The 24,449-nt window shown below is 34.7% G+C and overlaps 1 protein-coding gene across 7 annotated transcripts in view; it reads left to right on the top strand.

Annotated features, from left to right (window-relative positions):
- Positions 1-24,449, top strand: part of dip2a (DIP2 acetate--CoA ligase A) — a 133,183-nt gene that overhangs the window by 72,781 nt on the left and 35,953 nt on the right. For 5 of the 7 annotated variants that reach the window (XR_015499011.1, XM_087267240.1, XM_087267239.1 and 2 more), the window contains exons 2-6: positions 4,744-4,815; positions 12,163-12,282; positions 13,414-13,533; positions 16,465-16,710; positions 21,772-21,903. Coding sequence is in view for 6 of the 7 variants with exons in the window: in XM_087267240.1 (XP_087123366.1) it covers positions 4,744-4,815; positions 12,163-12,282; positions 13,414-13,533; positions 16,465-16,710; positions 21,772-21,903 (690 nt within the window). In the remaining variant the exon portion in view is untranslated. The remainder of the gene's footprint in view (positions 1-4,743; positions 4,816-12,162; positions 12,283-13,413; positions 13,534-16,464; positions 16,711-21,771; positions 21,904-24,449) is intronic. The other 2 variants (XM_087267241.1, XM_087267245.1) reach the window with 1 other exon arrangement.

Genomic DNA, 24,449 nt, shown 5'->3' with positions numbered 1-24,449 from the left:
GTGTGTGTGGGGTTGTGATGTGCATTTTCCAACCCAGGCTCATTGTGGAAATGTAGTCCCGCGAACGTTTCTGGAGACCGCGGAATACATCCCGGCGGGTACGTACGGCTGCAGTTTTTGTTTTTGTGAATCCGCGAGAGGCCGCTGTTGTGCGCTTTTTCGCACCTCAGATGCCTCTCGTGAGTGCAGTTCGCGCCCGCGCTGTTCTCGCGTGAACCCACTAGAGGCCGCTGTCCGACTGACTGGATGATTGTCTGCGCGACCGGCCAATCGGCTGACCCGCCCTCCTCCTTCCCTGAACCCAACCAATTTTACCGATCGACCCACCCGCCCGCTCGCTTCCCTAAACCCAACCAATAGTTCATAAAAGCCGTCCAAAAAAAGAAAAGCCCTGATTTTTTTTATTCCACCGCGTTTTTGGATTTCACCGCGTTCTCACCCTGTTACGAAATTCGTTCACTTAATTTTTGGGATTGTGTTTTTGTCTTACCTGATTGCTGGAAACGCTCTTTCCCGGACTCGAAACCTCTCTGCATCTCGAGCCTGCCGACGTACACGATGAGCTGAGTGGACAAACGGGTTGCAGCGGGGAAGCCCTCCACAAGGAGGTAATCCGTCAGCCGGCAAGCGTGAAAGGGAACAGCGTCACACCGCCCCGCAGTGTTCGCTTGAAAAAAATAAATGTAGCCGTACGTACCTCCCGGGACGTATTCCGCTGTCTCCAGAAACGTCCGCGGGACTACATTTACAGAATGAGCTTGGGTTGGCATTTCCAGCAGACGGAGGGCTGTTCAGAAATGCTAGGTAAAACGGTGTGGATGTGGATCATTTACTAAGACATATTAGTGTAAACGGGGCCTGAGTGTGTGTTTTTCGACCAGCGGATTTGCGACGGAGGCGGGGCGGAGGATCGGCGATGCAGGCTCAGCATCGTGTTGTCTATCGGCGATGAGCGATGGCATCGTCCATCAGCCCATCCCTAGTTTATATCGTCCTCATGTGAGTTTTGTCACTGTTTTACAGCACTCTAGATTATAGATATCATTAAAAAGAACACACTGAAATCTAAAAAACCTTCATTTAATCTCACAGAGACTTTTAAACCTGCCTGAAGGGAATGAAAATAGCCTGATCTCTTTCCTTGAGGAGCTTATTTATCAACTAATTTCGAGAGGAGCACGTGATTATGCTTGATCACAGCTGGTCCTGCATTAGCGAACGCATGATTCACCAATCACACGATTCCTAACTAACAACCAGAGTATCTAACCTAAACCATCTTCATCTTGAAGAATCCCCCCTTCACCCCTACTCCTCCTCCTTTACCTGTATAAGGCAGTGATTAACACAGCAAGAACATCACGGTGTTTAGCAGATCTACTCTGATAGTTCTGTAATTGTAGATACAGTATAAGTGTTAAACTAAACACTTCTTCCTCTGATGTGTGTGTGTGTGTGTGTGTGTCAGATGCTTTGATACTCGCTCACTTTGCTGCAGTCTTTGGGTTGCCAGGTATGCATTCCATTATCAATGCGCATTCAGAAATGATTCAGTTTCAAGACAGAAACTTTACGCACATTATCAATTAAACACATCCTGACACTTTAGAGCTTTTCATGTAAAATGGATTTTCAGAAGAGCCCAATTGTGTGGGAAACCCACCACCCTGGCAACCCTGATGTCAGATCAGAGATGAAGATTACCTCCTCAACCCTACGCAATATTCCAAAATATACATGAAATGGGTGGATGGAAATAGTGTGTGTGTGTGTGTGTGTGTGTGTGTGTGTGTGTGATTACTGTCTGCTAATCACTGAAGGTTTCTGCTCTGGTCTTTTGTGTTGATCTGGTCACGCTGATCCTCCTGTTTCTGACACTCTGAGGAGTTTCTGATTTAAACCGTGACTGTGGACACTGGATCCTGTGTGTGTGTGTGTGTGTGTGTGTGTGTGTGTGTGTGTGTGTGTGTGTGTGTGTGTGTGTGTGTGTGTGTGTGTGTGTGTGTGTGTGTGTGTGTGTGTGTGTGTGTGTGTGTGTGTGTGTGTGAGGGGGGATGGTGGTGAGAAACAGTGTGCGATGTGTCTCTCATCTCCTCTTCTTCACACCGCATTAAAGCACTGCGCTGTTTAAAGCATTAACTATAATCTGCAATTGTTTCCTGTAAGAGACTGTCAGACTGAACCCATCATGTTTAAGAATTTAAGATGTATTTTTTATTAGTGCTGGCCGGAGATTTTATCACCGTTAATTGCCTTCTAAATATATGTTTGTTTTAATATAATTTCCAGAGCTCTGCATATATGAGTTCACCCCCCACAAATCTCTCATTTACATTCATATGTTTAATAGGAAGCTCTACAATATTATATTTGTGCTTATACATTAGATTAGTCAGAACAGAAGCCAAATCTGCAGGTCATCTAACAAAATAACTTACAATGATGGGTTAGAAATTAGTAGCTCAAATGTATATGATAGCATGTAAAATGCAGCATCGTGTGTGTTGCTGTGAGATGTTCTCATACGTAAGCTTTCTTGTGTGAAAAAATATGAAATATGTATTAAAATGTGGCATGTTGAGAGTTTAATTGTGTTGGAGTGTGACAGAACACTTATTTATTGTGTGCTGTTGGGTCGTTTTCATCCACTCTGGGTTGATTTTGAGTCTTAATTTGGCCTCATCTTTCTCTGTGTTTGAACAAATGAGATGATTTTTGCTGAATGATTTTTGAAATTTGGGGATTTTATTTTATTTTATTTTATTTTATTTTATTTTTTGTATTTAGTTTTATTTTATTAAGTGGTTTGTTTATTTTTAAATAATTAAATAATTAAGTTATTAATAAAGGTATTATTTTACTTATTTAATTTAATTTTGATTTTATTAAATTGTTTTTATTTTTAATTTACGTTTTTTAAAATTGTATTAATGTTTTACATTTTTGTGATTTTAATTTAATTGAATTTTACTTAATTATATTTTGTAATTTTTTTATTTAATTATTTTATTTTATTTTCCAAAAGCATAAACACATATTTTAGGAGATTTTAGCATTTTATTTTATTTTATTTTATTTTATCTTATTTTATTTTATTTTATTTTATTTTATTTTATTTTATTTTATTTAAATTTATTTTATTTTATTTTATTTTATTAAAAAAATTTTGTTTTGTTTATTTAATTTTATTTGATTTAGTGGTTTGTTTATTTTGAAATAATTAATTAATTAATTTATTTATTTATTATTTACTAATTATATTTTATTTAATGTAATTATATTTTTATTTTGATTTAATTTAATATCTGTATTTTATTCATTTTATGTTTCATAATTGTTTCGCATTTTTGTAATTTTAATTAAATTTAATTTAGCTTGAATATATATTTTGTTTTGTTTTTTAATTAATTATTTTATTTTTCAAAAGCATAGGCACATATTTTAGAATTTTATTTTATTTTATTTTATTTTTTTTTTTTTATTTGTTTAACCTACTTTCATTTAATTTTGTTTGTTTATTTTTAATTAATTAAATAATAAATTGATGTATGTATTTATTATTTAACTTATTTAATTTAATGTAATTATCTTTTTATTTTGATTGAATTTAATGTTTTTATTTTTATTTCTTTTTATTAATTATTTTATTGTAATGTTCTTATTATCATTATTTTTTTTTATTAATTGTTTTTTTTATTTTCCAAAAGCATAGACACATATTTGGGAAAAGACTTTTTGAAATTTTTGAAAAACTCAACAATACTCTCTGTTCAGATCGACTCCCCTTTGGTGATGTTGGAGCCTGTTTTTGCCCCATTGACTTCCAATATAATCATTCATTGACTGCAAAGCCGTACCATCATAATCATGCATTCTTGAATGTTGCTGGTTTTCCCTGTTGGGATTCAGAGGTAGATGTGTAGTCTTTACTGCTGAATGCAGCATTTTGAAGGTGTAGATTGCTTGCTGTGAGGGTTGAGTTTAGATAGGAGAGATTATACAGTCTGTACAGTAGAAGCATCATTACAGCACCGTGTGTGTGTGTGTGTGTGTGTGTGAGTGTGTGTGTGTGTGTCTGTGCTCTGCTGTGCCAGGCTGACGCTGTGATGCAGAACACATGATTCATCACAATCTCTTTGTCTTTCTCTCAGTCTCTCAGTATGTCCTGCTTTATAGAGAGTTTCAGGTTGGAGCTGTTGTTTGTGTAGAGTTTTCAATGAGGAGTTCTTCTACAGTTTCAGATATTAATGTAGGCTTTACATGAGGGTTACGTCTCAGTTATTGGTAACACTTTAGTGTAAGTCACAATTCACAGTGTTAACAAACCATTAACTAACACCATTAGCTGTTTATTAATAGGAAGTGAGGTAGAAATCGGGTTTAGGTGTTGGGTTAGATTAGGGATGCAGACTGAACAGGTCATGTCTTAATAACAGGCAGGTACTCAGCCAGTGTGAATAGCAGGAGCTGTGAGCTAAAGTAAAGTGTCATCCTTTGTTTTGTGTCGTGGATTTCTGGAATTTCTGGAATTCTGCAATTCATATCAGTAGTCTTCTCAATGTGTTGTGTATTTCAACTTTCGCAGTGTTTGGTGTTGCTGAAGAAATTTATTTTCAACTGTTGAGGGAGATTTGGTGTTTTCTGTATAACTCTCTCTGTAATGGGGTATCGCCTGCATAATTATGGAATTAATTGATAATCATTTTTAATTCTCTCTCTCTCTCTCTCTCGGTCTCTTTATAGGTGACATCACGCAGAAAGGCTATGAGAAGAAAAGAGGGAAATTACTGGCGCCCTACATTCCCCAGATACAAGGTAAAGCACTGATGCACACACACATACACACACACACACACACACACATTGATTTCAGCACACAGGGTTATAAACTGCAGTTTGCCTGCGCTGGCACTGATCTGAGAACTGTGCACAGTTTGGCTTGTGTCAAGAAGACCGTCAACTAATGGAAACAGTGTGAGTGTGTGTGTGTGTGCTTGTGTGTGAGTGTGTGTGTGTCTGTGGTGAACATGACTTATCCAGACTGTAAAACTACAAGCTAAGTGCAGGTTCAGACTACCGCAAACTGTGTGTGTGTGTGTGTGTGTGTGTGTGTGTGTGTGTGTGTGTGTGTGTGTGTGTGTGTGTGTGTGTGTGTGTGTGTGTCTGCTGTTTGCGCTCGCTGTCTAGCCACTGCTCATTTATCCACATATCTCACATGCAGAACTGACTGTTATTTATAAATGCTCATCTTTTTTGATTGATGAAAATATGCATGTTGCTTATATTTGCATGGCATTGTTATTATTAATAATTCAGTTTGTGTTGCCATCCATCCGTTTTCAACTGCTTATTGTGCCAGGCAGAAGCTAATTTTATTTTATCTTATTTTTTATGTTGTTTTATAGTTTCGTATTCAACTTAATTTAATTATTATTATTATTTTGATTAAATAAATAAATAATGTATTAATTAATTTATTATTTTAGCTTATTTTCTTTTCTTTTATTTGTTTATTTAATTTTTATTGTATAATTTTTTCAATTAAATCAAATTTAATATTTAATTTATAAAAAATTTCATTTTTATGTTGTATTTTATTTATGTTTTAAACTTTAGTTATTTTTAATTGAATTGAATTTTACTTTACTTTATTTTATTTTATTTATTTGTTTGATTGTTTTATTTTATTTTCATTTATTTAATTTTAATTTTTAATTTTATTATTTTAAATATGATTTAACTTGTTGGTTTGTTTTAAAAGAATTAAATAAATAATAATTTTAATTAAATTAAATTTTACTTATTTTATTTCATTTATTTTACATTTTTTTTACCCAATAATATAGTTTTTTTCATTTAATTTTATATTTTTATAAATTTTTTTATTCTTTATTTAATTTATTTTTATATAATTTATTTTTATTTTGTTTTATTTTATTAGTGTTTCAAATTTTTGTATTTTTTTACTTTAATTTTACTTTATTTTATTTTGTTGTTTTGTTTATTTTTAATTATTCAGTAATTTTATTTAATTTTTCTAAATCATAGGCCACAGACTCGGATGATAATTGTTCTATCATCATGTTTCCCTCATCATGAGCGGTCAGTCTGTGGATGTTGTTCATGTGTGATGTGACTCACTGTAGGCTAAATCTATATTCCTGGTGTGTGTTTAATTTTAGATCGTCCTGCATGAAAGCTTTATAATGCTTGCGGTGGAAAAGTGAGCGTCTGTCTGCTCTAACTCTGTGTTTTGGGTCTGGCTCTGAAACAGAAATTAGCTCTTGATTCTGAATGAGCATTTCAGCAGAGATGCTGCAGGATTTATCTTTGTCTTTTTTTGAGCTGGTTTACAGACAACTGCACAAGTAAAGCCTACGGGACCCTAAACATATCAAAAAATTACACTCCTAATGTTCACACGTACATGGGTATTTTCCACGCTTTCATTTTTAAAATAATCTGTCCACATTAAAACGCATGTTAAGAATACTCCGAACCAACAGGGGGTAATGATGACATTTTTGCTGGATTCACACCAAACACAGAATTAAGCATTTTTGCGAATGAAATGCATACAAGCGTGAGAACAGAGGAGGATTAACATTATAAAAGTATTTCGTTTTTATCCGATTAATCATCAAAATAATTGCACAACTAATCGATTAACGAAATAATCATTGGTCGCAACCCTAGCAAATGTGCGTTTCTTAAACTGATAAAAGGATAAAAGTTAAAATAACCCAGAGAATTAACATCTATTATGCAAATACACGTGTTTATTTGTTACTTTACCGTTAAAAATGTATTTAGTTTTATTTGATTAATCGTCAGAATAATCACACAACTAATCGGTTATCAAAATAATCGTTAGTGGCAGCAGCTCCTGTAATGTGTGTTTGTTAAACTGATAGAAGGATAGATGTTAAAATACTTTACTTTTTTATGCGAATACATGTTCATTTGTTACTTTTTATTGTGCTCTAATAAAAAAAGAGACAATTAATCATCAATATTAAGGTGTAGCTACATTCATACAGTCTTATATAGTTATAACCGACTCTGTCAGTGTTCCCATCTTTACATTGTTGCGTCTTTAATGTTTGGGTCCAGATCTGGCTAGTAACATTGGAAACAGGAATGTGATTGGCCGGTTGTCAGCCAATGGTGGAGCGACATTTGTTTTGCTTAGCAACTGGACGGAGATACTTGTAGCGTTCATGGCTTTGTTATGTTTGCACATAGTTGAGCTTTTGTGAAGCTGAACACACACACACACACACACACATACGCACGCACAGGTCAGTGTTTTTAAAAGATCTCCTCTGCTCACTGAGATCAGAAACACATTAAATGTGTCATGATAACAGTTTTTGAACATATTTTAACATGCAAGTTATTCCTGTGACTGTTCAGCATCATCACTGTAGTCTTCTGACGTGATCCTTCAGGAATTATTCTGATTTCAGATCTGGATTGTGTTCCAACAATGCAGAGTACATCAAAAATTAGACCAAATATCATTCATTCATTCTGTTTCCAGCTTAGTCCCTTTGTTAATCTGGCGTGACCACAGTGGAATGAACCGCCAACTATTTCAGCATATGTTCTACACAGCGGATGCCCCTCCAGCTGCAACTCATCACTGGGAAACACCCATACACACTCATTCACACACACACTATGGCTAATTTAGTTAATCTATTCCCCTATAGCACATGTGTTTGGACTGTGGTGGAAACTGGAGCACCTTTCCCTGATTTAACCTATATATATATATATATATATATATATATATATATATATATATATATATATATATATATATATATATATATATATATATATATATATATATACAACATTTCTTTCTGGTTCTCGAATCTGATTGGCTGATAGCTGTGATATATTTAAGTAATATCAGCACCCATACAGCCTCTTTACCCTTTGTGTATTACTCCGCCCACATGCAGCCAGCAGAAAGCAGACACTACAGATCTACAGTGTAAAAGATGCTTGCTCAGCTGTTTAACTGTCAGCTCATGATTTGAATCCAACGCGGAAGAAAGTAGTTCCTCATACAAAAGGGTTTTAGAGACTCTCCATGTTTGATTTTGTTTTTATATACACAATTATGCCGTCAAACTGTTGTATAAACGCAATATCACACGAGTAGCTATGCGATATGGCTGTATATCGGCACTGGTGGGGGCACTAATCTATTACACTAGCTATAGGCACTAAGCAACGCACGCCTCCCACCAGTGCTGATATACAGCCATATCATACTGCTACTCGTGTTATATTGCTCATAAATATATATGACACACACACACACACACACACACACACACACACACACATTAGTTCATGTTGTTCTGAGTGTACAATGTTTTCAGTAAGCACTATAAAACGCTTCACTCTTTCAGTGGTGATTTGCATTGGTTTACATTCAGCATGGCTGAAAACATGGCGAAGCGTAGATGTCATGGCAAAAGCAGGACTGTTTTCATCCTCAGTGTCCACAATCTTTAGTCAAATCCAGTCCAGCGGTGTTCGAGCATGTGCTGATAGATGGTGAAAAGCACAGAGGTCACGAAAGCTCTTCAGTTTCTCCTTTCTGCTGCCGCATGGATCTTACATAACTCCAATACTGCAGTTCATCATCAGCCTCAACTTCAGAAAGATGCAGATTTCTGCAGATACACTCAAACTGGGTTGCCAGGTCCATGAAAACCTGATGATGACAAAACAAAACCTGCCTAAAAGGAGAAAAAAATATTTGTTCGTCTGGAGAAAGTCTTATTTGTTTTATTTCGGCTAGAATAAAAGCAGTTTTTAATAGTTTTAAAGCCATTTTAAGATCAATGTTATTAGCTCCCCAACTGACCCACCCGGGACTCGAACCAGAGACCTTCTTGCTGTGAGGCCACCGTGCTAACCATTGAGCCACCATGCAGCCTAATACATTTATTAAAACATTCTTTGGGCTGCTGCTGAGAAAAAAAAAAGTAAAATACTATACACGTCCCACAACTTCATATTTAAAACACGTAAATATTCCAATTGTGTAGGAAAGCTGCAACCCTGGCAACCCTGCACTGTAATGATGTGGACACTGAGCTGCTGCTGTCTGAAAATAAAGAGTAATCACAATTTTTTGTTAATAATAGAAGTGCTTTAAATAAATGGTGTCAGATCATGTATTATCATATTCACAGTTTGCATCTATTACGATATGATTATTCGTGTACATCTGTGATTATTATTTTTGTTTTTATTTCCTTCTAGATGTGAGAAAGAAGCACACATTTAAAGAACTTTAATATTTGGTCACACTTTATTATTGTTTAATATTTAGTTCAATTCTGGCTATCATTAAACCATTAACCTGGACTTTTAGCTAATTAAACTCATAGTTTGCTGCTTATTAATAGTTATTAAGGTAATAAGACACAAGATCATAGTGAGAATTGATACTTAATCTAAAGTTTCACCAATATCACATATATCTGAACATGCAGCTCAACTCCTTGTTCAAGCTCTTGTTCTCTCCAGACTGGACTATTGCAACTCTCTACTAGCCGGGCTTCCAGCTAACTCTATCAAACCTCTTCAGCTGCTTCAGAACGCAGCAGCACGAGTGGTCTTTAATGAACCTAAAAGAGCACATGTCACTCCGCTGCTCATACGTTTGCACTGGCTGCCAGTTGCTGCTCGCATCAAATTCAAAGCTCTGATGTTTGCCTACAAAGCGACTTCTGGCTTTGCTCCTTCTTATCTGCTCTCACTTCTGCAGATGTATGTGCCTCCAGAAACTTGTGTTCTGTGAATGAACGTCGCCTCGTGGTTCCATCCCAAAGAGGGAAGAAATCACTTTCCCAAATCTGTTCAAAGCTCTTAAAGTTTCTGCATGTGTGAAACTCTAGTTTAGTAAATGCACTGAGCAGATGTGAATTGTGTGTGTGTGTGTGTGTGTGTGAGAGTGTGAGACAGTCTCAGATGTTCTCCAGGTATTTTGTTACCCAGATCAAGAGCAGTCTGAAGTGCAGAGAAGATTAATGTGTGACTGCAGTGATAGTGTTGAAACTGAAGAGTGTCTCCTCACCGCTTCATTAAAGTCAGCTTCTCACCCTGAGATTGTTCACTTATGTGTATTTCTATGGCACTAGAGTTTTTACAGTTTAGTGCCCTTAATCCAGTGATGCCGCTCTGGCCTGTTGTTAATACGTGCTTCAGCCTAGATTTTTGTGCCACCTCTAAAACATACTTCAACATAATGAATCCAGTTTTTAGGTGAACTGAACACCAGGGGGCAGTATGACGACAACAACGTTTGTTCCTTTTCACATTAATGATATTTACAGGCACATATTATTGATCAATATATGATTATTTTCATGCATCTCTTTGCAAAAAATAAAAATAAACACCACAAACCAACTGATGTCTATGTGTCACCTATTGACATACGGTTATGTTTTCTCTCATGGTCGGGTGTTGTGATTGAATCTAAAATATGTCACCTAGGGTGTGTTTTGTTGTACGCTTCAGATGATAAATCTACTAGAGGGCATTTTTGTGAATTTGAAATTTGTTTTTAGGGTATGCTTTGTAGACAGCGCCCTCTAGTGGATGTGTCATCTAAAACATACGACAAAACACACCCTAAATCATATTTCAGATTGGTAAAAAATGTAGACAGCGCCCTCTAGTGGATTTGTCATCTGGAACATACAACAAAACACACCCTAAGTTATGCATTTTAGATTTGCAAAAATGTAGACAGCGCCCCCTTGTGGTTTATCCTCTGAAATGTGCAACAAAACAGTCAGTGTTTCCCAAACCTGTTCCTGAAGGCACACCAATAGTAAAATTTTAACCTTTACCTATTCAAACACACCTGAATCAACTCATCAGAATATTAGAGAGACTCCTAACCTGAAATGTATGGGTCAGAGAAGGGAGACATCCAAAATATGTAGTGTTGGTGTGCCTCCGGGAACAGGGTTGGGAGACGCTGCTCAAGGTAACGCATTTCAGATTGTCAAAAGTGTACACAATGCCCTCCGGTGGATTTATCATCTGAAACGTACAACAAAACATACCCTAAATAACGTATCTCAGATTGGCAAAAATGTAAAAAAGCGCCCTCTAGTGGATCTGTTGTCTAAAATGTCTATTGAAACTTACCTTGAACAATGTATTTTAAGTTTTGCTAAAATGTAGACAGTGCCCTCTAGTGGATTTGATATCTCAATCTAAACAAAACATACCCTAAATAACGTATTTTGGATTCTCAAAAATGTATACAACGCCCTCTAGTGGATTTGCCCTCTGAAACGTTCAACAAAATGTACCCTATATAACATATTTTAGATTGGCAAAAGTGTAGACAGCGCCCTCTATTGGATTTGCCATCTAAAACGAGACAAAACACACCCTAAAGAAGGTATTTCAGATTTACAAAAATGTAGACAGCGTCCTCTAGTGGATTTGTCATCTGAAACGTACAAAAAAACATACCCTAAATAAGCTATCTCAGAATGGCAAAAATGTAGAAAGCGCCCTCTAGTGGATCTGTTGTCTAAAATGCGTATTGAAACTTACCTTGAACAATGTATTTTAAGTTTTGCAAAAATGTAGACAGTGCCCTCTAGTGGATTTGCTATCTGAATCGAAACGGAACATACTCTAAATAACGTATTTTTGATTCATTAAAATGTGGACAGTGCCCTCTTGTGGATTCGTCATCTGTAACGTGCAATGAAGCATACCCTAAATAAAATATTTTGGATTCTCAAAAAATGTACAGGGCACCCTCTAGTGGATTTGCCATCTGAATTTTACAACAAAATGTACCCTAAGTAATATATTTTAGATTTTAAAAATGTAGCCAGCGCCCTCTAGTGGATTTGCCTTCCTATACGAAGCAAAACACACCCAAAATAACGTATTTCAGATTAGCAAAAATGTAGACAGCGTCCTCTAGTGGATTTGCCATCTGAAATGTACAACGAAATGTACCAGGAGAAATGTTTTCAAAAAATTTGACTGAGGCACGTATTTCCAGTGAGTCGGAGCTTCAAATGTGAAGCATGGAGCTGTAAGTAATGTGTTGTTGTATGTGAGTGATCATGCTGTGTGTGTGTGTGTGTGCAGGTGTAGATCCGTCTCTTCAGATCGATCACAGGATTCAGTCTTCAGCACCGGCGGCTCATCCGGCCTCCAAACACAACAAACCTCGGCTGGCCAACTCCAGGGATGAGCGCTTCAGATCAGGTGCTTCCACATATCTGCTTTTATGGACATTTCGGAATTATGCACAAAAATTCCACTGAGTACAATACATATTAGCAGGATTCTATAAAAGTATTCATGATGTATTTTAATATACCTTAACTTTATCTTAAGATAGTGATTTCAAACACACACACACACACACACACACACACACACACACACACACACACACACACACACACACACACACACACACACACACACATATATATATATATATATATATATATATATATATATATATATATATAAAATAAAATAAAATAAAATAAAATATAATTAATAATATAATATAATATAAATAATATAATGTAATATAATATAATATAATATAATATAATATAATATAAAATAATACAATATAATATAATATAATATAATATAATATAAAATAAAATATAATTAATAAATAATATAATATAATATAAAATAATACAATAAAATAAAATAAAATATTACATAATTAATGAATAATATGATATGATATGATATAATATAATTTATTATAATATAATATAATATAATATAATATAAAATAATATAATATAATATAATATAATATAATATAATATAATATAATATAATATAATACAATATAATATAATATAATATAATATAATATAATATAATATAATATAATATAATATAACATAATTAATAAATAATATAATAAAATAAAATATAATATAATATAATTAATAAATAATATAATATAATATAAAATAATAAAATAAAATATAATATAATATAATATAATATAATACAATATAATATAATATAATATAATATAATATAATATAATATAACATAATTAATAAATAATATAATAAAATAAAATATAATATAATATAATTAATAAATAATATAATATAATATAAAATAATAAAATAAAATATAATATAATATAATTAATAAATAATATGATATAATATAACATAATATAATATAATATAATATAATATAATATAATATAATATAATATAATATAATATAATATAATATAATATAATATAATATAATATAATATGGGGCGTCACGGTCAAATGTGTTTCCTGCTATATTTTGCGCTGTGTTTGTGAAAGTGTTGTGTGTGTGTTGTGTGTCTTGCAGATCTTCATACAGAAGCAGTTCAAGCAGCTTTGGCCAAATATAAAGAGAGAAAGATGCCTATGCCCTCAAAGAGACGCTCTGTGCTGGTGCAGTCTTCAGTCGAAGCATGCACTCCTCCAGGTACATACTGTACGCACATGTGTGTGTATGTGCAAATGTATGTATGTATGTGTGTGTGCGTGCTTGTGTGTGTGCGTACTTGTGTATGTGTGTGTGTGGTGAGCTGATGCACTCAGTAATGATGCAGACAGTGAGTGAAAGGTCAGCAGGATTGAGTGTTTGGGGTCAGATCAGCAGATCGGGCCCGTTCAGTGTCGGCTCACGGTTCGATGACTCCTTTATGTTCTGAGCACAAACTAACACACACATTACAGCGCTCTGATTGATCTGATAACCCATCTGGCTGTCAGAAACACTTCATTATTTACACTCCTGCTGATTTTGAGGACTGTTTTAAAGACAGTTTATCCCTCATAGACCTGTCATCAGACATTGTGAAGAATATTCAGTTTTTTTACGTCCAGTTTTTGTGTTGTTTTTACAGCCATTCAGGGTTGTTTTATTGGTTTCATCTTATATTAGATGGCCTAAACTACTCTTTATTGTTTATGTTTTGTATAATTGCTTGGGCAGTACTGTGCTCGTCATGCCAATTAAGCTGATATGAATGGAAATTCAGCTTTTTAGTCAGTGAACATCAGAGAATTTGGCTTAAAGTGGGAACCCTGTCATATAGTAGGGACGCACTGCGGTAAACTGACCCAGCTGGGACTCGAACCAGAGACCTTCTTGCTGTGAGACTGCAGTGCTAACCACTGAGCCACCGTGCCACCTTATGTCATGTTACTTCAGAAAAAAAGTCTATTGTTTTTATTTATATAAACTAAGCTTAATGAAACTAAGAGAGTTAGAAGAATGTTGTTTGCTTGCTGGGAGAAACAAACAGCAGCTCGTTACTGCTGATGATAATTATAATAGAATTAGTCGGCTAATCATCAGTGCACTGGAGTTTGATTTAGAAGTGTTTTTCTCTCGTTATACTCAGTTCACTCGGTCTGTAGATGCCTTACGCGTGATGAAATGGTGCAGATGGTTTAGCGATATGACATCTTTCATTCATTATTAGCTGGACGTCTGCTATTTGTCCGTCTGTGTCATTGATAATGCATTTATAATGGGGAACGTGATGCAGCGGTGTGGGCTTTCCGTCTGACCACATGAGCATGACTTCATATGTGTTTTCCAGATGATCTCAGCACAGTCACACTGAATCAAGAACAAACACCTTTAATTATTCCTCCATTATGATCATGAATCAGCTCTCCTGCTGTTTTAATGGAGGATTTGGCTCACAGAAACTACTGCATAACAATAAAGTCACTCTTACAATTGAAGGGCTTTATATTACATTTAATAATCGACTTTAATATCGAGATGTGCGGATATAAAAACAATATATTGCAGACAACAGCATGAACATCGATCTGTGGGTTTCCTCTGGCTGCTCTGGTATGGAGTTAATCTAAGGTCATATATACTTGCAAAATAAAAGGAAGTTTTACAAACAAAAAATAAAGTATTGAGCAAAAAAAAGAAATGAATAATTGCAAATCTCCAAAAATCACAAAGCAAAAGTTAAAAAAATAATAATTTTGCTAACAAAAATAAGGAAATGCAAAAAAAAAAAAAAAAACTAGATACAGTGAAAGTCAGAATTATTACTGTTTATTTTTCCCCCAGTTTCTGTTTAATGAAGAGCAGATTACTTCAACACATTTCTAATCATAAGAGTGTTAATAACTCATCTCTAATAACTGATTTATTTTCTGTTTGTCATGATGACAGCACATAATATTAGACTAGATATTCTTCAAGACACTAGTGTTCAGCTTAAAGTGACATTTAAAGGTTTCACTAGGGTAATTAGGTTAACTGAACAGGTTAGGGTAATTAGGCAAGTCATTGTATAATGATGGTTTGTTCTGTAGACTATCAAAATAAATATAGCTTAAAGGGGCTAATATTATTGACCTTAAAATAGTCTTTAAAAAATTTAAAACTGATTTTATTCTAGCCGAAATAAAACAATTAAGACTTTCTCCAGAAGAACAAATATTATCAGACACACTGTGAACATTTCCTCAATCTGTTCAACATCATCTGGGGAATATTTAAAAAATATATAAAAGTCAAAGGGAGGGCGAATAATTCTGGCTTCAACTGTAAATGTTTAATTTGCATTGTTTTGGATTTATTAACTTACATTTTCAAGTTCACTGAACTTAATCTAGCAGGTCTTTACTCCAATTTAGCAATTACACACGATGTACTTACAATAGGCAGTAAATGTCTTTAGTGAGTTTTTTCCTATGGAGTAATTTTTTCATAGTAATTGTAAAGTAAAAGTAATCTCAAGAGGTTAAAAATGTGCAGCATAGAGCAAAGTGGAGGTGAGGCGATGTTACAAACATGATGTCTTATCAAAAATAACGGATTGTTATTAATAGCAAATGATCAGCACAGGAAGATACATCAAACATCTTATATGATACTCTGGACAAAACCACCACGGGAACTATTTTAAAAAGCTAAATAACTTGATTTTGAGGGTGGCTCAGTGGTCAGCAGTTTGAGTGGTTAGTGGTTCAAGTTCCGGCTGAGTCAGTTGGTGTTTCTGTGTAGAGTTTGCATGTACTCCCAGTGTTGGCATGGGTTTCCTCCGGTTTCCCCCACAGTCCAAACACATGCGCTATAGGGGAATTGATTAACTGAATTGGCCGTAGTGTACGAGTGTGTGTGAGGATGAGTGTGTATGGGTGTTTCCTAGTACTGGGTTGCAGCTGGTAGGGCATCTGCTGTGCAAAACATATGCTGGAATAGTTGGCGGTTCATTCCACTGTAGTGACCCCTGATGAATAGGTGACTAAGCTGAAGGAAAATGAATAAATAAAGTTAGAGTGTCTCTTGAAACAGTTATATCATCCACAAATGAAGATCCTGCAAGTGTAGAGTGTGTTTGGTGCTGACCTGCTGCTGTTGTGTTCCTGCCAGACACGTCATCAGCTTCAGAGGATGAGGGCTCTCTGCGCCGGACAGGCCGCTTCGCCTCCTCATCCCCGTATGCTGCTCAGGCCAGCGTGGAGCACTGGTTTAACAGGGTGATCCAGGGCTCCTCCACGTCCTCCTCTGCCTCCTCCACCTCCTCACACCCTGGAGGACGAGCGCAGCACTGCACCAACACCAGCTCCGCTTCAGCCGCCACCGTCCTGGCAGACCTGATGGCACACACACACATCGGTCAGTGCTGCAAATACACTCTATATAGGAAGATGTTGGTGCCACTTTATATTAAGTGCCCTTAACTACTAGGTACTTACATCAAAGGACTTCCAGGACAACACACACACACACTTAATACACAAATACACTTCATTAAACATCTACACACATACAGCTGAAAGCAGAAGTGTACATACACTGAATAAAAAAGGCACATAAGCATTTAAAATAAAGTCAGATGTCAATGTGACTAAACCTTTCTCTTTTAAGTAAGTTAGGATGATCAGATGTGTTTCTGTTCTGCTTAATAGCAGAATAATGAGAGAGAGATTGTTTGAGAAATTGTTATAACTCTTTTTGAAAGTCAAGTTTACACACAATAAGATTATTCTGCCTCTGGAAAACCCCCTATGACCCTAAGCACACTGCCAAATGAGTTCAAATGTGCTTTAAGGACAATTCAGTGAATGTTTTGGAGTGGCCATCACAAAGCCCTGAACTCAATCCTATTGAAAGTTTGTGGGCAGAGTTAAAAAAAGCTTGTGCGAGCAAGACAAATCTGACTCAGTTACAGCAATTCTGTCAGGAGGAATGGGCCAAAACTCCTGCAAACTTTTGTGAGAAGCTTGTGGAAGGAGACCCAAAACATTTGACCAAAGTTAAACAGTTTAAAATCAAAGCTAAAACATTTCAAGGACATGTGTGTAAACTTTTGACTGTCTAGAAATCAATCAAAAATACTCTAAAAGAATTATCTCATTATTCTGGAATTTAGCAAATGTAAATCATTTAGGTAATCCTAACGGACTTACAATAGTAAACGTTTAGTGATTTACCATCAGACATTTATTAAAAATGGTTTTTAGTTACTAGTTAATTAGTTGTTAGTAACTAGTAAACATCTGGTCACAGGCCTGTAGCCTGCCTGGTCAAAGGAGTGGTTGTTTTTTCTCCAAATATGGACCTTTTTAGAGTTACACACCTCACCTTATATTTAATTATGAGATTTAAATAGATTTTCAGCTCTATTTTTATATGGATTGTCATGTCGGATAGTCATCATAACCACACTTTTTTATGTACCAAAAAAAATTCCTAGATTTATAATAATAAAATATTATATATATATATTTTTTTTTACATAATATATCATTAAAAAATGTACCCATTTTAAATTAAAAACAAGCACATTGTCAATTATTAGTCACATTATAAATAACAAACTGGCCAGCACATTAAACTTTATTCAGTCAGAATTTTGCCATTTTAAATTAATTAATTAATTAATTACATGGAAAACATCAATAGCCAATAGTATTTAAATTCATTTTAATATGATCCGCTTTTGGTACTTCACACCTTTTATTGATCATTTTTTTTGTTTCATGAAAAAGGTCATCTAGAAAGATTTAGAAATATTTTTTAAATATTTTATATTTTAAATATAAATATACTTTCACTTATTGCGATGGCATAGCAGTCAAAATAGGACAAATAAGCTCATAAACGCGACTTATTCTGGACCTTTGTCGGTGACCACCTGAACGCCCCCTGGCTACGGGCATGGGTTATAAACATCTTGAACATGTTTTATCTATTCTTCAAAAACAAATATGGATCCATTTATGCGACAAACTCCAAACATTAAATGTTAATATCAGGTTTATATCCCCTAAATGTGAATTTAGTCACTGTTTTGAAGACACTAGATTATAGAGATGCTTAAAAAGACTGATTCTAGCATCTAAAGCACTTGATTTGAAGTGTAAACAGCGGTCCTTCACTCATCCCTGTATGCTTCTCCACACTGTGTTTACAGCTGATGAGAGATGCTTGGGTTTTCATGTGCATGTGTGTCTGCTGCATGCCTGTTCTCTCTCTGTGTTTGGCAGATCTTCAGTCTGTGCAGATTAAACAGCGCTGGCCTTGTTATTTTGTCAGGCAGATAACAGATCTGAGCTGCTGTGAAATCATTCTTTGCTTAATGAAAGAAATATTTCATGCCAGCATATATATGAATTCCAGACTGTTAGAGTGAAACAGGGAGAAACAGTGTCAACATGACAAACAGTAAAATATAAAAACAGAAATACAGGATTATAATAGAAGCCCAGTGGAGAGATACAGTTGAAGTCAGAATTATCAACCCTTCCTGAATTATTAGTCCACTGTTTATTTTTCCCCCCAATTTCTGTTTAACGGAGAGCAGATTTCTTCAACACATTACTAATCATAATAGTGTTAATAACTCATCTCTAATAACTGATTTATTTTCTCTTTGTCATGATGACAGTAAATAATATTAGACTAAATATTCTTCAAGACACTAGTGTTCAGCTTACAGTGACATTTAAAGGTTTCACTAGGGTAATTAGGTTAACTGAACAGGTTAGGGTAATTAGGCAAGTCATTGTATAATGATGGTTTGTTCTGTAGACTATCGAAAATATAAAGCTTAACGGGAATAATTATTTTAACCTTAAAATAGTTTATAAAAAATTAAAAACCAGAAGAACTCCAGAAGAAAAAATATTATCAGACATACTGTGAAAATTTCCTTGCTCTGTTAAACATCATCTGGGAAATATTTAAAAAAAAAAGGGGTAAAAAAAATCAAAGGGGGGCGAATAATTCTGGCTTTAACTGTATATTCCTACAATTTTTTTTTCTGTGAGACTATAAAAATTCTCTGGTGAAAATCTGTAAATATAAGATCCAAACAAACAATCAAAACAAATTGTTTGTCAAAATTGTCTATTGGATATATTGAAGTACTTGTGGCACTTACTGTAGTATAGAGAACTGGTGAACTGTAATAATACTGTAGTATACTTTAGTTTCAGCTTTAGTAAATGGTGTTGTGTTGTAGTATGATATCGCCTATAGTTGAAGCCACAGTATTGGTTCATTTTAAATTAATATATAGTTATAACTGTTGTGCTGCCATAGCAACCGTAGAATCACCACAACTCATTAACAACTAAAGTTGTTGTGTTGCCTTAAATGACTGTAGAATCACCACAACAGATTAATTACTATAGTTGTTGTGTTAGCATGGCAACTGTAGAATCACCACAATAGAACAATTACTATAGTTGTTGTGTTGCCATAGCAACCGTAGAATCGCCAAAACAGATTAGTTAAAGCTAGAAACACACAATTTAATGTCCGTTCATTATTGCAACAGCCCCGGGATATGTACTATTTTTAGTCTGTCTGTGTTATGGTCCTGCATCGCCTCCCCGAATGTTATATTTGAAATAGTGTATAGAGAATACTGTAGCGTTTTTGAACCATACACTGTAGTGAAGTAATTGAATTCATCTGTTGTGGTGATTATACAAACGCTATGGTAACATAATTGATCTGTTGTGGTGATTCTACAGTTGCTATGGTAACACAACAACTACTGTAATAAATCTGTATAATACGCTTTACTATAGTATGGTTTAAAACACTTTAATATTTACCATACATGACTTTATTATCTTTCATGTGGACCAGTATACATCTTTATAATATTAATAATAACAGTCTGTTTTGATGATGATGTGCGTACAAGATTCAGTAATTATTATTCTGAGGAATTATGAGAATGTATTCATAACAGAAGATCTAATAGAGCTAATGGCACATTCACTGGTAATTGTACTCCTTGTAATCTTGTAATTGTAATCATCTCCTTTGACATCCATCTATCCTTTATTGAGCTCTTCAGATAATACAATAATCACTCGTCTCTACAGATTTAGCTGTTTTCTTCCTCTCATCTGCTGTTTTCTCTGCTCTCCTCCTCTGTTTCTGCTCATAAAAGCGTCTCTGTTCAGTCTGACCCGCGGCTGTGACTGTAAATAACCACAGATTTCACACTGTGTCACTGCACATAAACCCACTGAAAGAGCAGAGCAAACTGCTGAGATGGACAGTAAACATCACACATGAGAAAATACTGTAGTAAACCCTATAGTGTTTTTGAACCATACTATAGTAAAGTGTAATATATATATATATATTGGAGTACTCGTATCACTTACTGTAGTATAGAGAACTGGTAGACTGTAATAATACTGTAGTATACTTTAGTTTCAGCTTTAGTAAATGGTGTTGTGTTGTAGTATGATATCGCCTATAGTTGAAGCCACAGAATTGGTTCATTTTATATTAATATATAGTTATAACTGTTGTGTTGCCATAGCAACCGTAGAATCACCACAACTCATTAACAACTAAAGTTGTTGTGTTGCCTTAAGTGACTATAGAATCACCACAACAGATTAATTACTGTAGTTGTTGTGTTGGCATGGCAACTGTAGAATCACCACAATAGAACAATAACTATAGTTGTTTTGTTGCCATAGCAACCGTAGAATTACCAAAACAAATCAATTATTGTAGTTATTGTGTTACCATAGCAACCATAGAATCACAGCAACAGAACCATTACTATATTTTTGTTACCATAGCAACTGTAGAATCACCACAACAAACAAATACTATATTTTTTGTGTTGACATAGTAACAATAGAATCACCACAACAAAACAATTCTTATAGTTGTTGTGTTACCATAGCAACTGTAGAATCACCACAACAGACAACTACTAGAATTTTTGTGTTGCCATAGCAACCATAGAATCACCCCAACAGATTAGTTCAAGTGCTTTACTTTTGTAGGGTTGAAAAACACTACAATCTTTACTATAATTTACTACAGTACTTCATGTGGGTTCACACTGAATTAGAAAGAAAGTTTAAAGAGACAACAACAGTTAATCAGAAAATATTGGTGTCTAACTTCATCTTCCTTTTCTGACAGATGATTTTACATTTGTTTTACAATGTAAAATCTGATAAAAATCAATTTAGATGTTTGAGTTTGTTTGTCTGTTCAGTTCACTCAGCGTCTCAGCACGTCTGCTCATTATTCTTGCATGAGAACTGTGTTTTCTGCTGGTTTGCGAGTGTTTCGCATGCGGTACACTACGGCGATGTCCACTATGTATGGTGTATTTTCTCCTGGTTTGTGGAGTGTTTGCATGCTGTACAGTATGGTGATGTCCACTACTGTATGTTCTGACAGACCAGCATTGCGCACCGCCGGATGTGACGGGTCTGTTGGAGCGCTCGCTGCATGCGGAGCGCCCACAGGTGGCGTCAGTGCGAGGCCTTCCCCGCGGATACACACACTCCAGTCTGATGGAGACGGCCGATGGTGAGTCACACAAACACACACATACAAAGCTAGTGAGGCATGATTGAGTTCATGTCTATTGGAAATGCTGGCTGGTTCTGCCTGCTATATCATTAGCATGCTCTTTTTTTGTTGAATCAGCTATTCTACTCACCTGCACCTCACCGCAAAATCCAGATTTACACTCATTTAGACCTGGAGCTGATCAGGATCTAGAGGACCACTGAAGCTTGTCGTTAGCATGTTTTAGCATGTTTTTAGCATTTTTAGTGTGTTTTTAGTATGTTGCTAGCATTTTTAGCGTGTTTTTAGCATGTCGTTAGCATTTTTAGTGTGTTTTTTAGTATGTCGTTAGCATTTTTAGCATGTTTTTAGCACATTGTTAGCGTGACTTTAGCATTTCATAAAATTTTTTGCGTGTTTTTAGTATGTCGTTAGCATGACTTTAGCATTTCGTAAGCATTTTAGTGTGTTTTAGTATGTCGTTAGCATTTTTATTGTGTTTTTAGTATGTCGTTAGCGTTTTTAGCATGTTGTTAGCGTGACTTTAGCATTGTGTTAAAATTTTTAGCGCGTTTTTAGTATGTTGTTAGCGTGACTTTATCATTTTGTAAGCATTTTTAGTGTGTTTTTAGTATGTCGTTAATATTTTAGCGTGTTTTTAGCATTTCGTTAGCATTTTTAGTGTGTTTTCAGTATGTCGTTAGCAAAATACTACTTATGGCAACTGAATTAGATGGCACCACTGATCAACTATGAAGCTGCTCTAAGGTCATGGTGCAGTATTTTTATTTGTTATTTAGAGAACGTGTTAGTGATAGTAGGGTGCAAAACACAAGCACACTTTGCTTATTACACACAGGGATGTGCAGCAGCACACAAATACTTTAAATATAATCAATTAAAGGGTTAAAATGTAAAAGATTATTATAGATATTATAGATATTAAAACACTACGTCTTAAAAACAAAAACAAAAATAACAGTCAGAATAAAAAAATGTAGATAATTTGTATAAAAAAAACAGTAATTTCTTGTTTCATAATTAAGTTATTACTGTAATTTTACAGATTTTAACTGAAATTGTACAGGTTATTAATATTATTTTACTAAATATTACTGCAACTACATAGATTATTACTGTCATTTTACAAATTAAAAAAGTATTAAAAGTTGATAAATTAATGCAGAGAAATTTAAGGCCCTTAAAAACTATTTTAAAAAAGGTATTAAATGTTATGCAATTTTTGATTCTGCAATGTATGGTTGTTTGCTAAAGTTTGCCTGAATTACATCTGTGAATATCAGGATGCTGTGTAGTTTATGAAGTCAATGAAATCCTGCAAGATATGACATCATGCTGCTTTGTTTACATCAGTAACCAAGGCGACATTGTTATTCCTGCAGTTCTAAAAGACGCCAACCTGCTGAATTAGCTAGATTTAATAGATGTTCATTTAGTATGTGAATAATGGTTTAGTTTTGGTTTAGTTTCTTACATTAATATGTAGTAAATATACTGCAGGTTAAAATCTCGCCAGTGTTTCCGGTTGAAACCGGTTATAAGGTCTTAAACTGCATGTGAAGAGTCTTAAAAAGGTCTTAAAAGGTATTGAGTTTCACTCTCTCAATCCTGAAATCCTTTATACATTTTTCAACATTTTCTGCATGTGCAAACACATAAAGTGAACTGGTAACTGATGACTCTTTCAATTTAAAGACCAATTACCGATATATTGACATATAAATATACACTTTTCTAATTTTTCTGCATGATTGCAAACACTGATAACAGATAATTCTTTAAATTTGGAGGCTAATAGCCGATATATTGGCTGATAAACTTACATTTTTCAACATTTTAACATAAAGTGAACTGGTAAACTGATAACTCTTTCAATTTGAAGGCCAATTAACAATATATTGACCAATAAATATACACTTTTTACATTTTTCTGCATGAAGAATAAGAATAACCCAGGTGAAAAAAGGGTCAATTATAAAGTGATTAGGGAAACATTAGCTGAAATTTAGCAGAGCAATTAGCAGTTTTGCAGAGGAATATTCAGTTCTTTGTAAGTAAACTATTCCTAATGGATCAAACAAAAAAATAAAATGTTTCAGAAACCAGCAAATTCCTAGATACTGTATGTATTTTTTTTTTTGGCTTTGACATGGAAAATAATAACACATTGTTTTTGATTGACATTACCCAGCCAAAATCACATCAATGTGTCAAAATCACATCAACAATGCAATCGATTTGATGCCAATTGACGTAGTTGATGTCAAAGCTACATGGAAATCACACGACTGCAAATGATTCCTATCCTCTGATGCCTTTCTTGTACTGTTGCCCTGTGGAAGAGGGTTCAGGTGTTTGGTGTACAATGATGCTACTGCCCTAATTTAATTGCCCCTGGTGGGAATAATAAAGTTGTTAAACCTAAACCTATGTAATCTGGCATCAAAAACCATGTCAAAAATCAACTATGGGCATTCCTATAATCAATGATAGAAATCAATGTGGTGACATCATGGGAGTTCACATGCAATGTGGAGATACAC

The sequence above is a fragment of the Danio rerio genome, chromosome 9 (assembly GCF_052040795.2).
Source record: "Danio rerio strain M-AB ecotype USA chromosome 9, GRCz13ab, whole genome shotgun sequence".
NCBI classification, from domain to species: domain Eukaryota; kingdom Metazoa; phylum Chordata; class Actinopteri; order Cypriniformes; family Danionidae; genus Danio; species Danio rerio.
The sequence above is the reverse complement of the archived record's forward strand: the minus strand, read 5'-3'. Positions and strand labels throughout refer to the sequence as shown.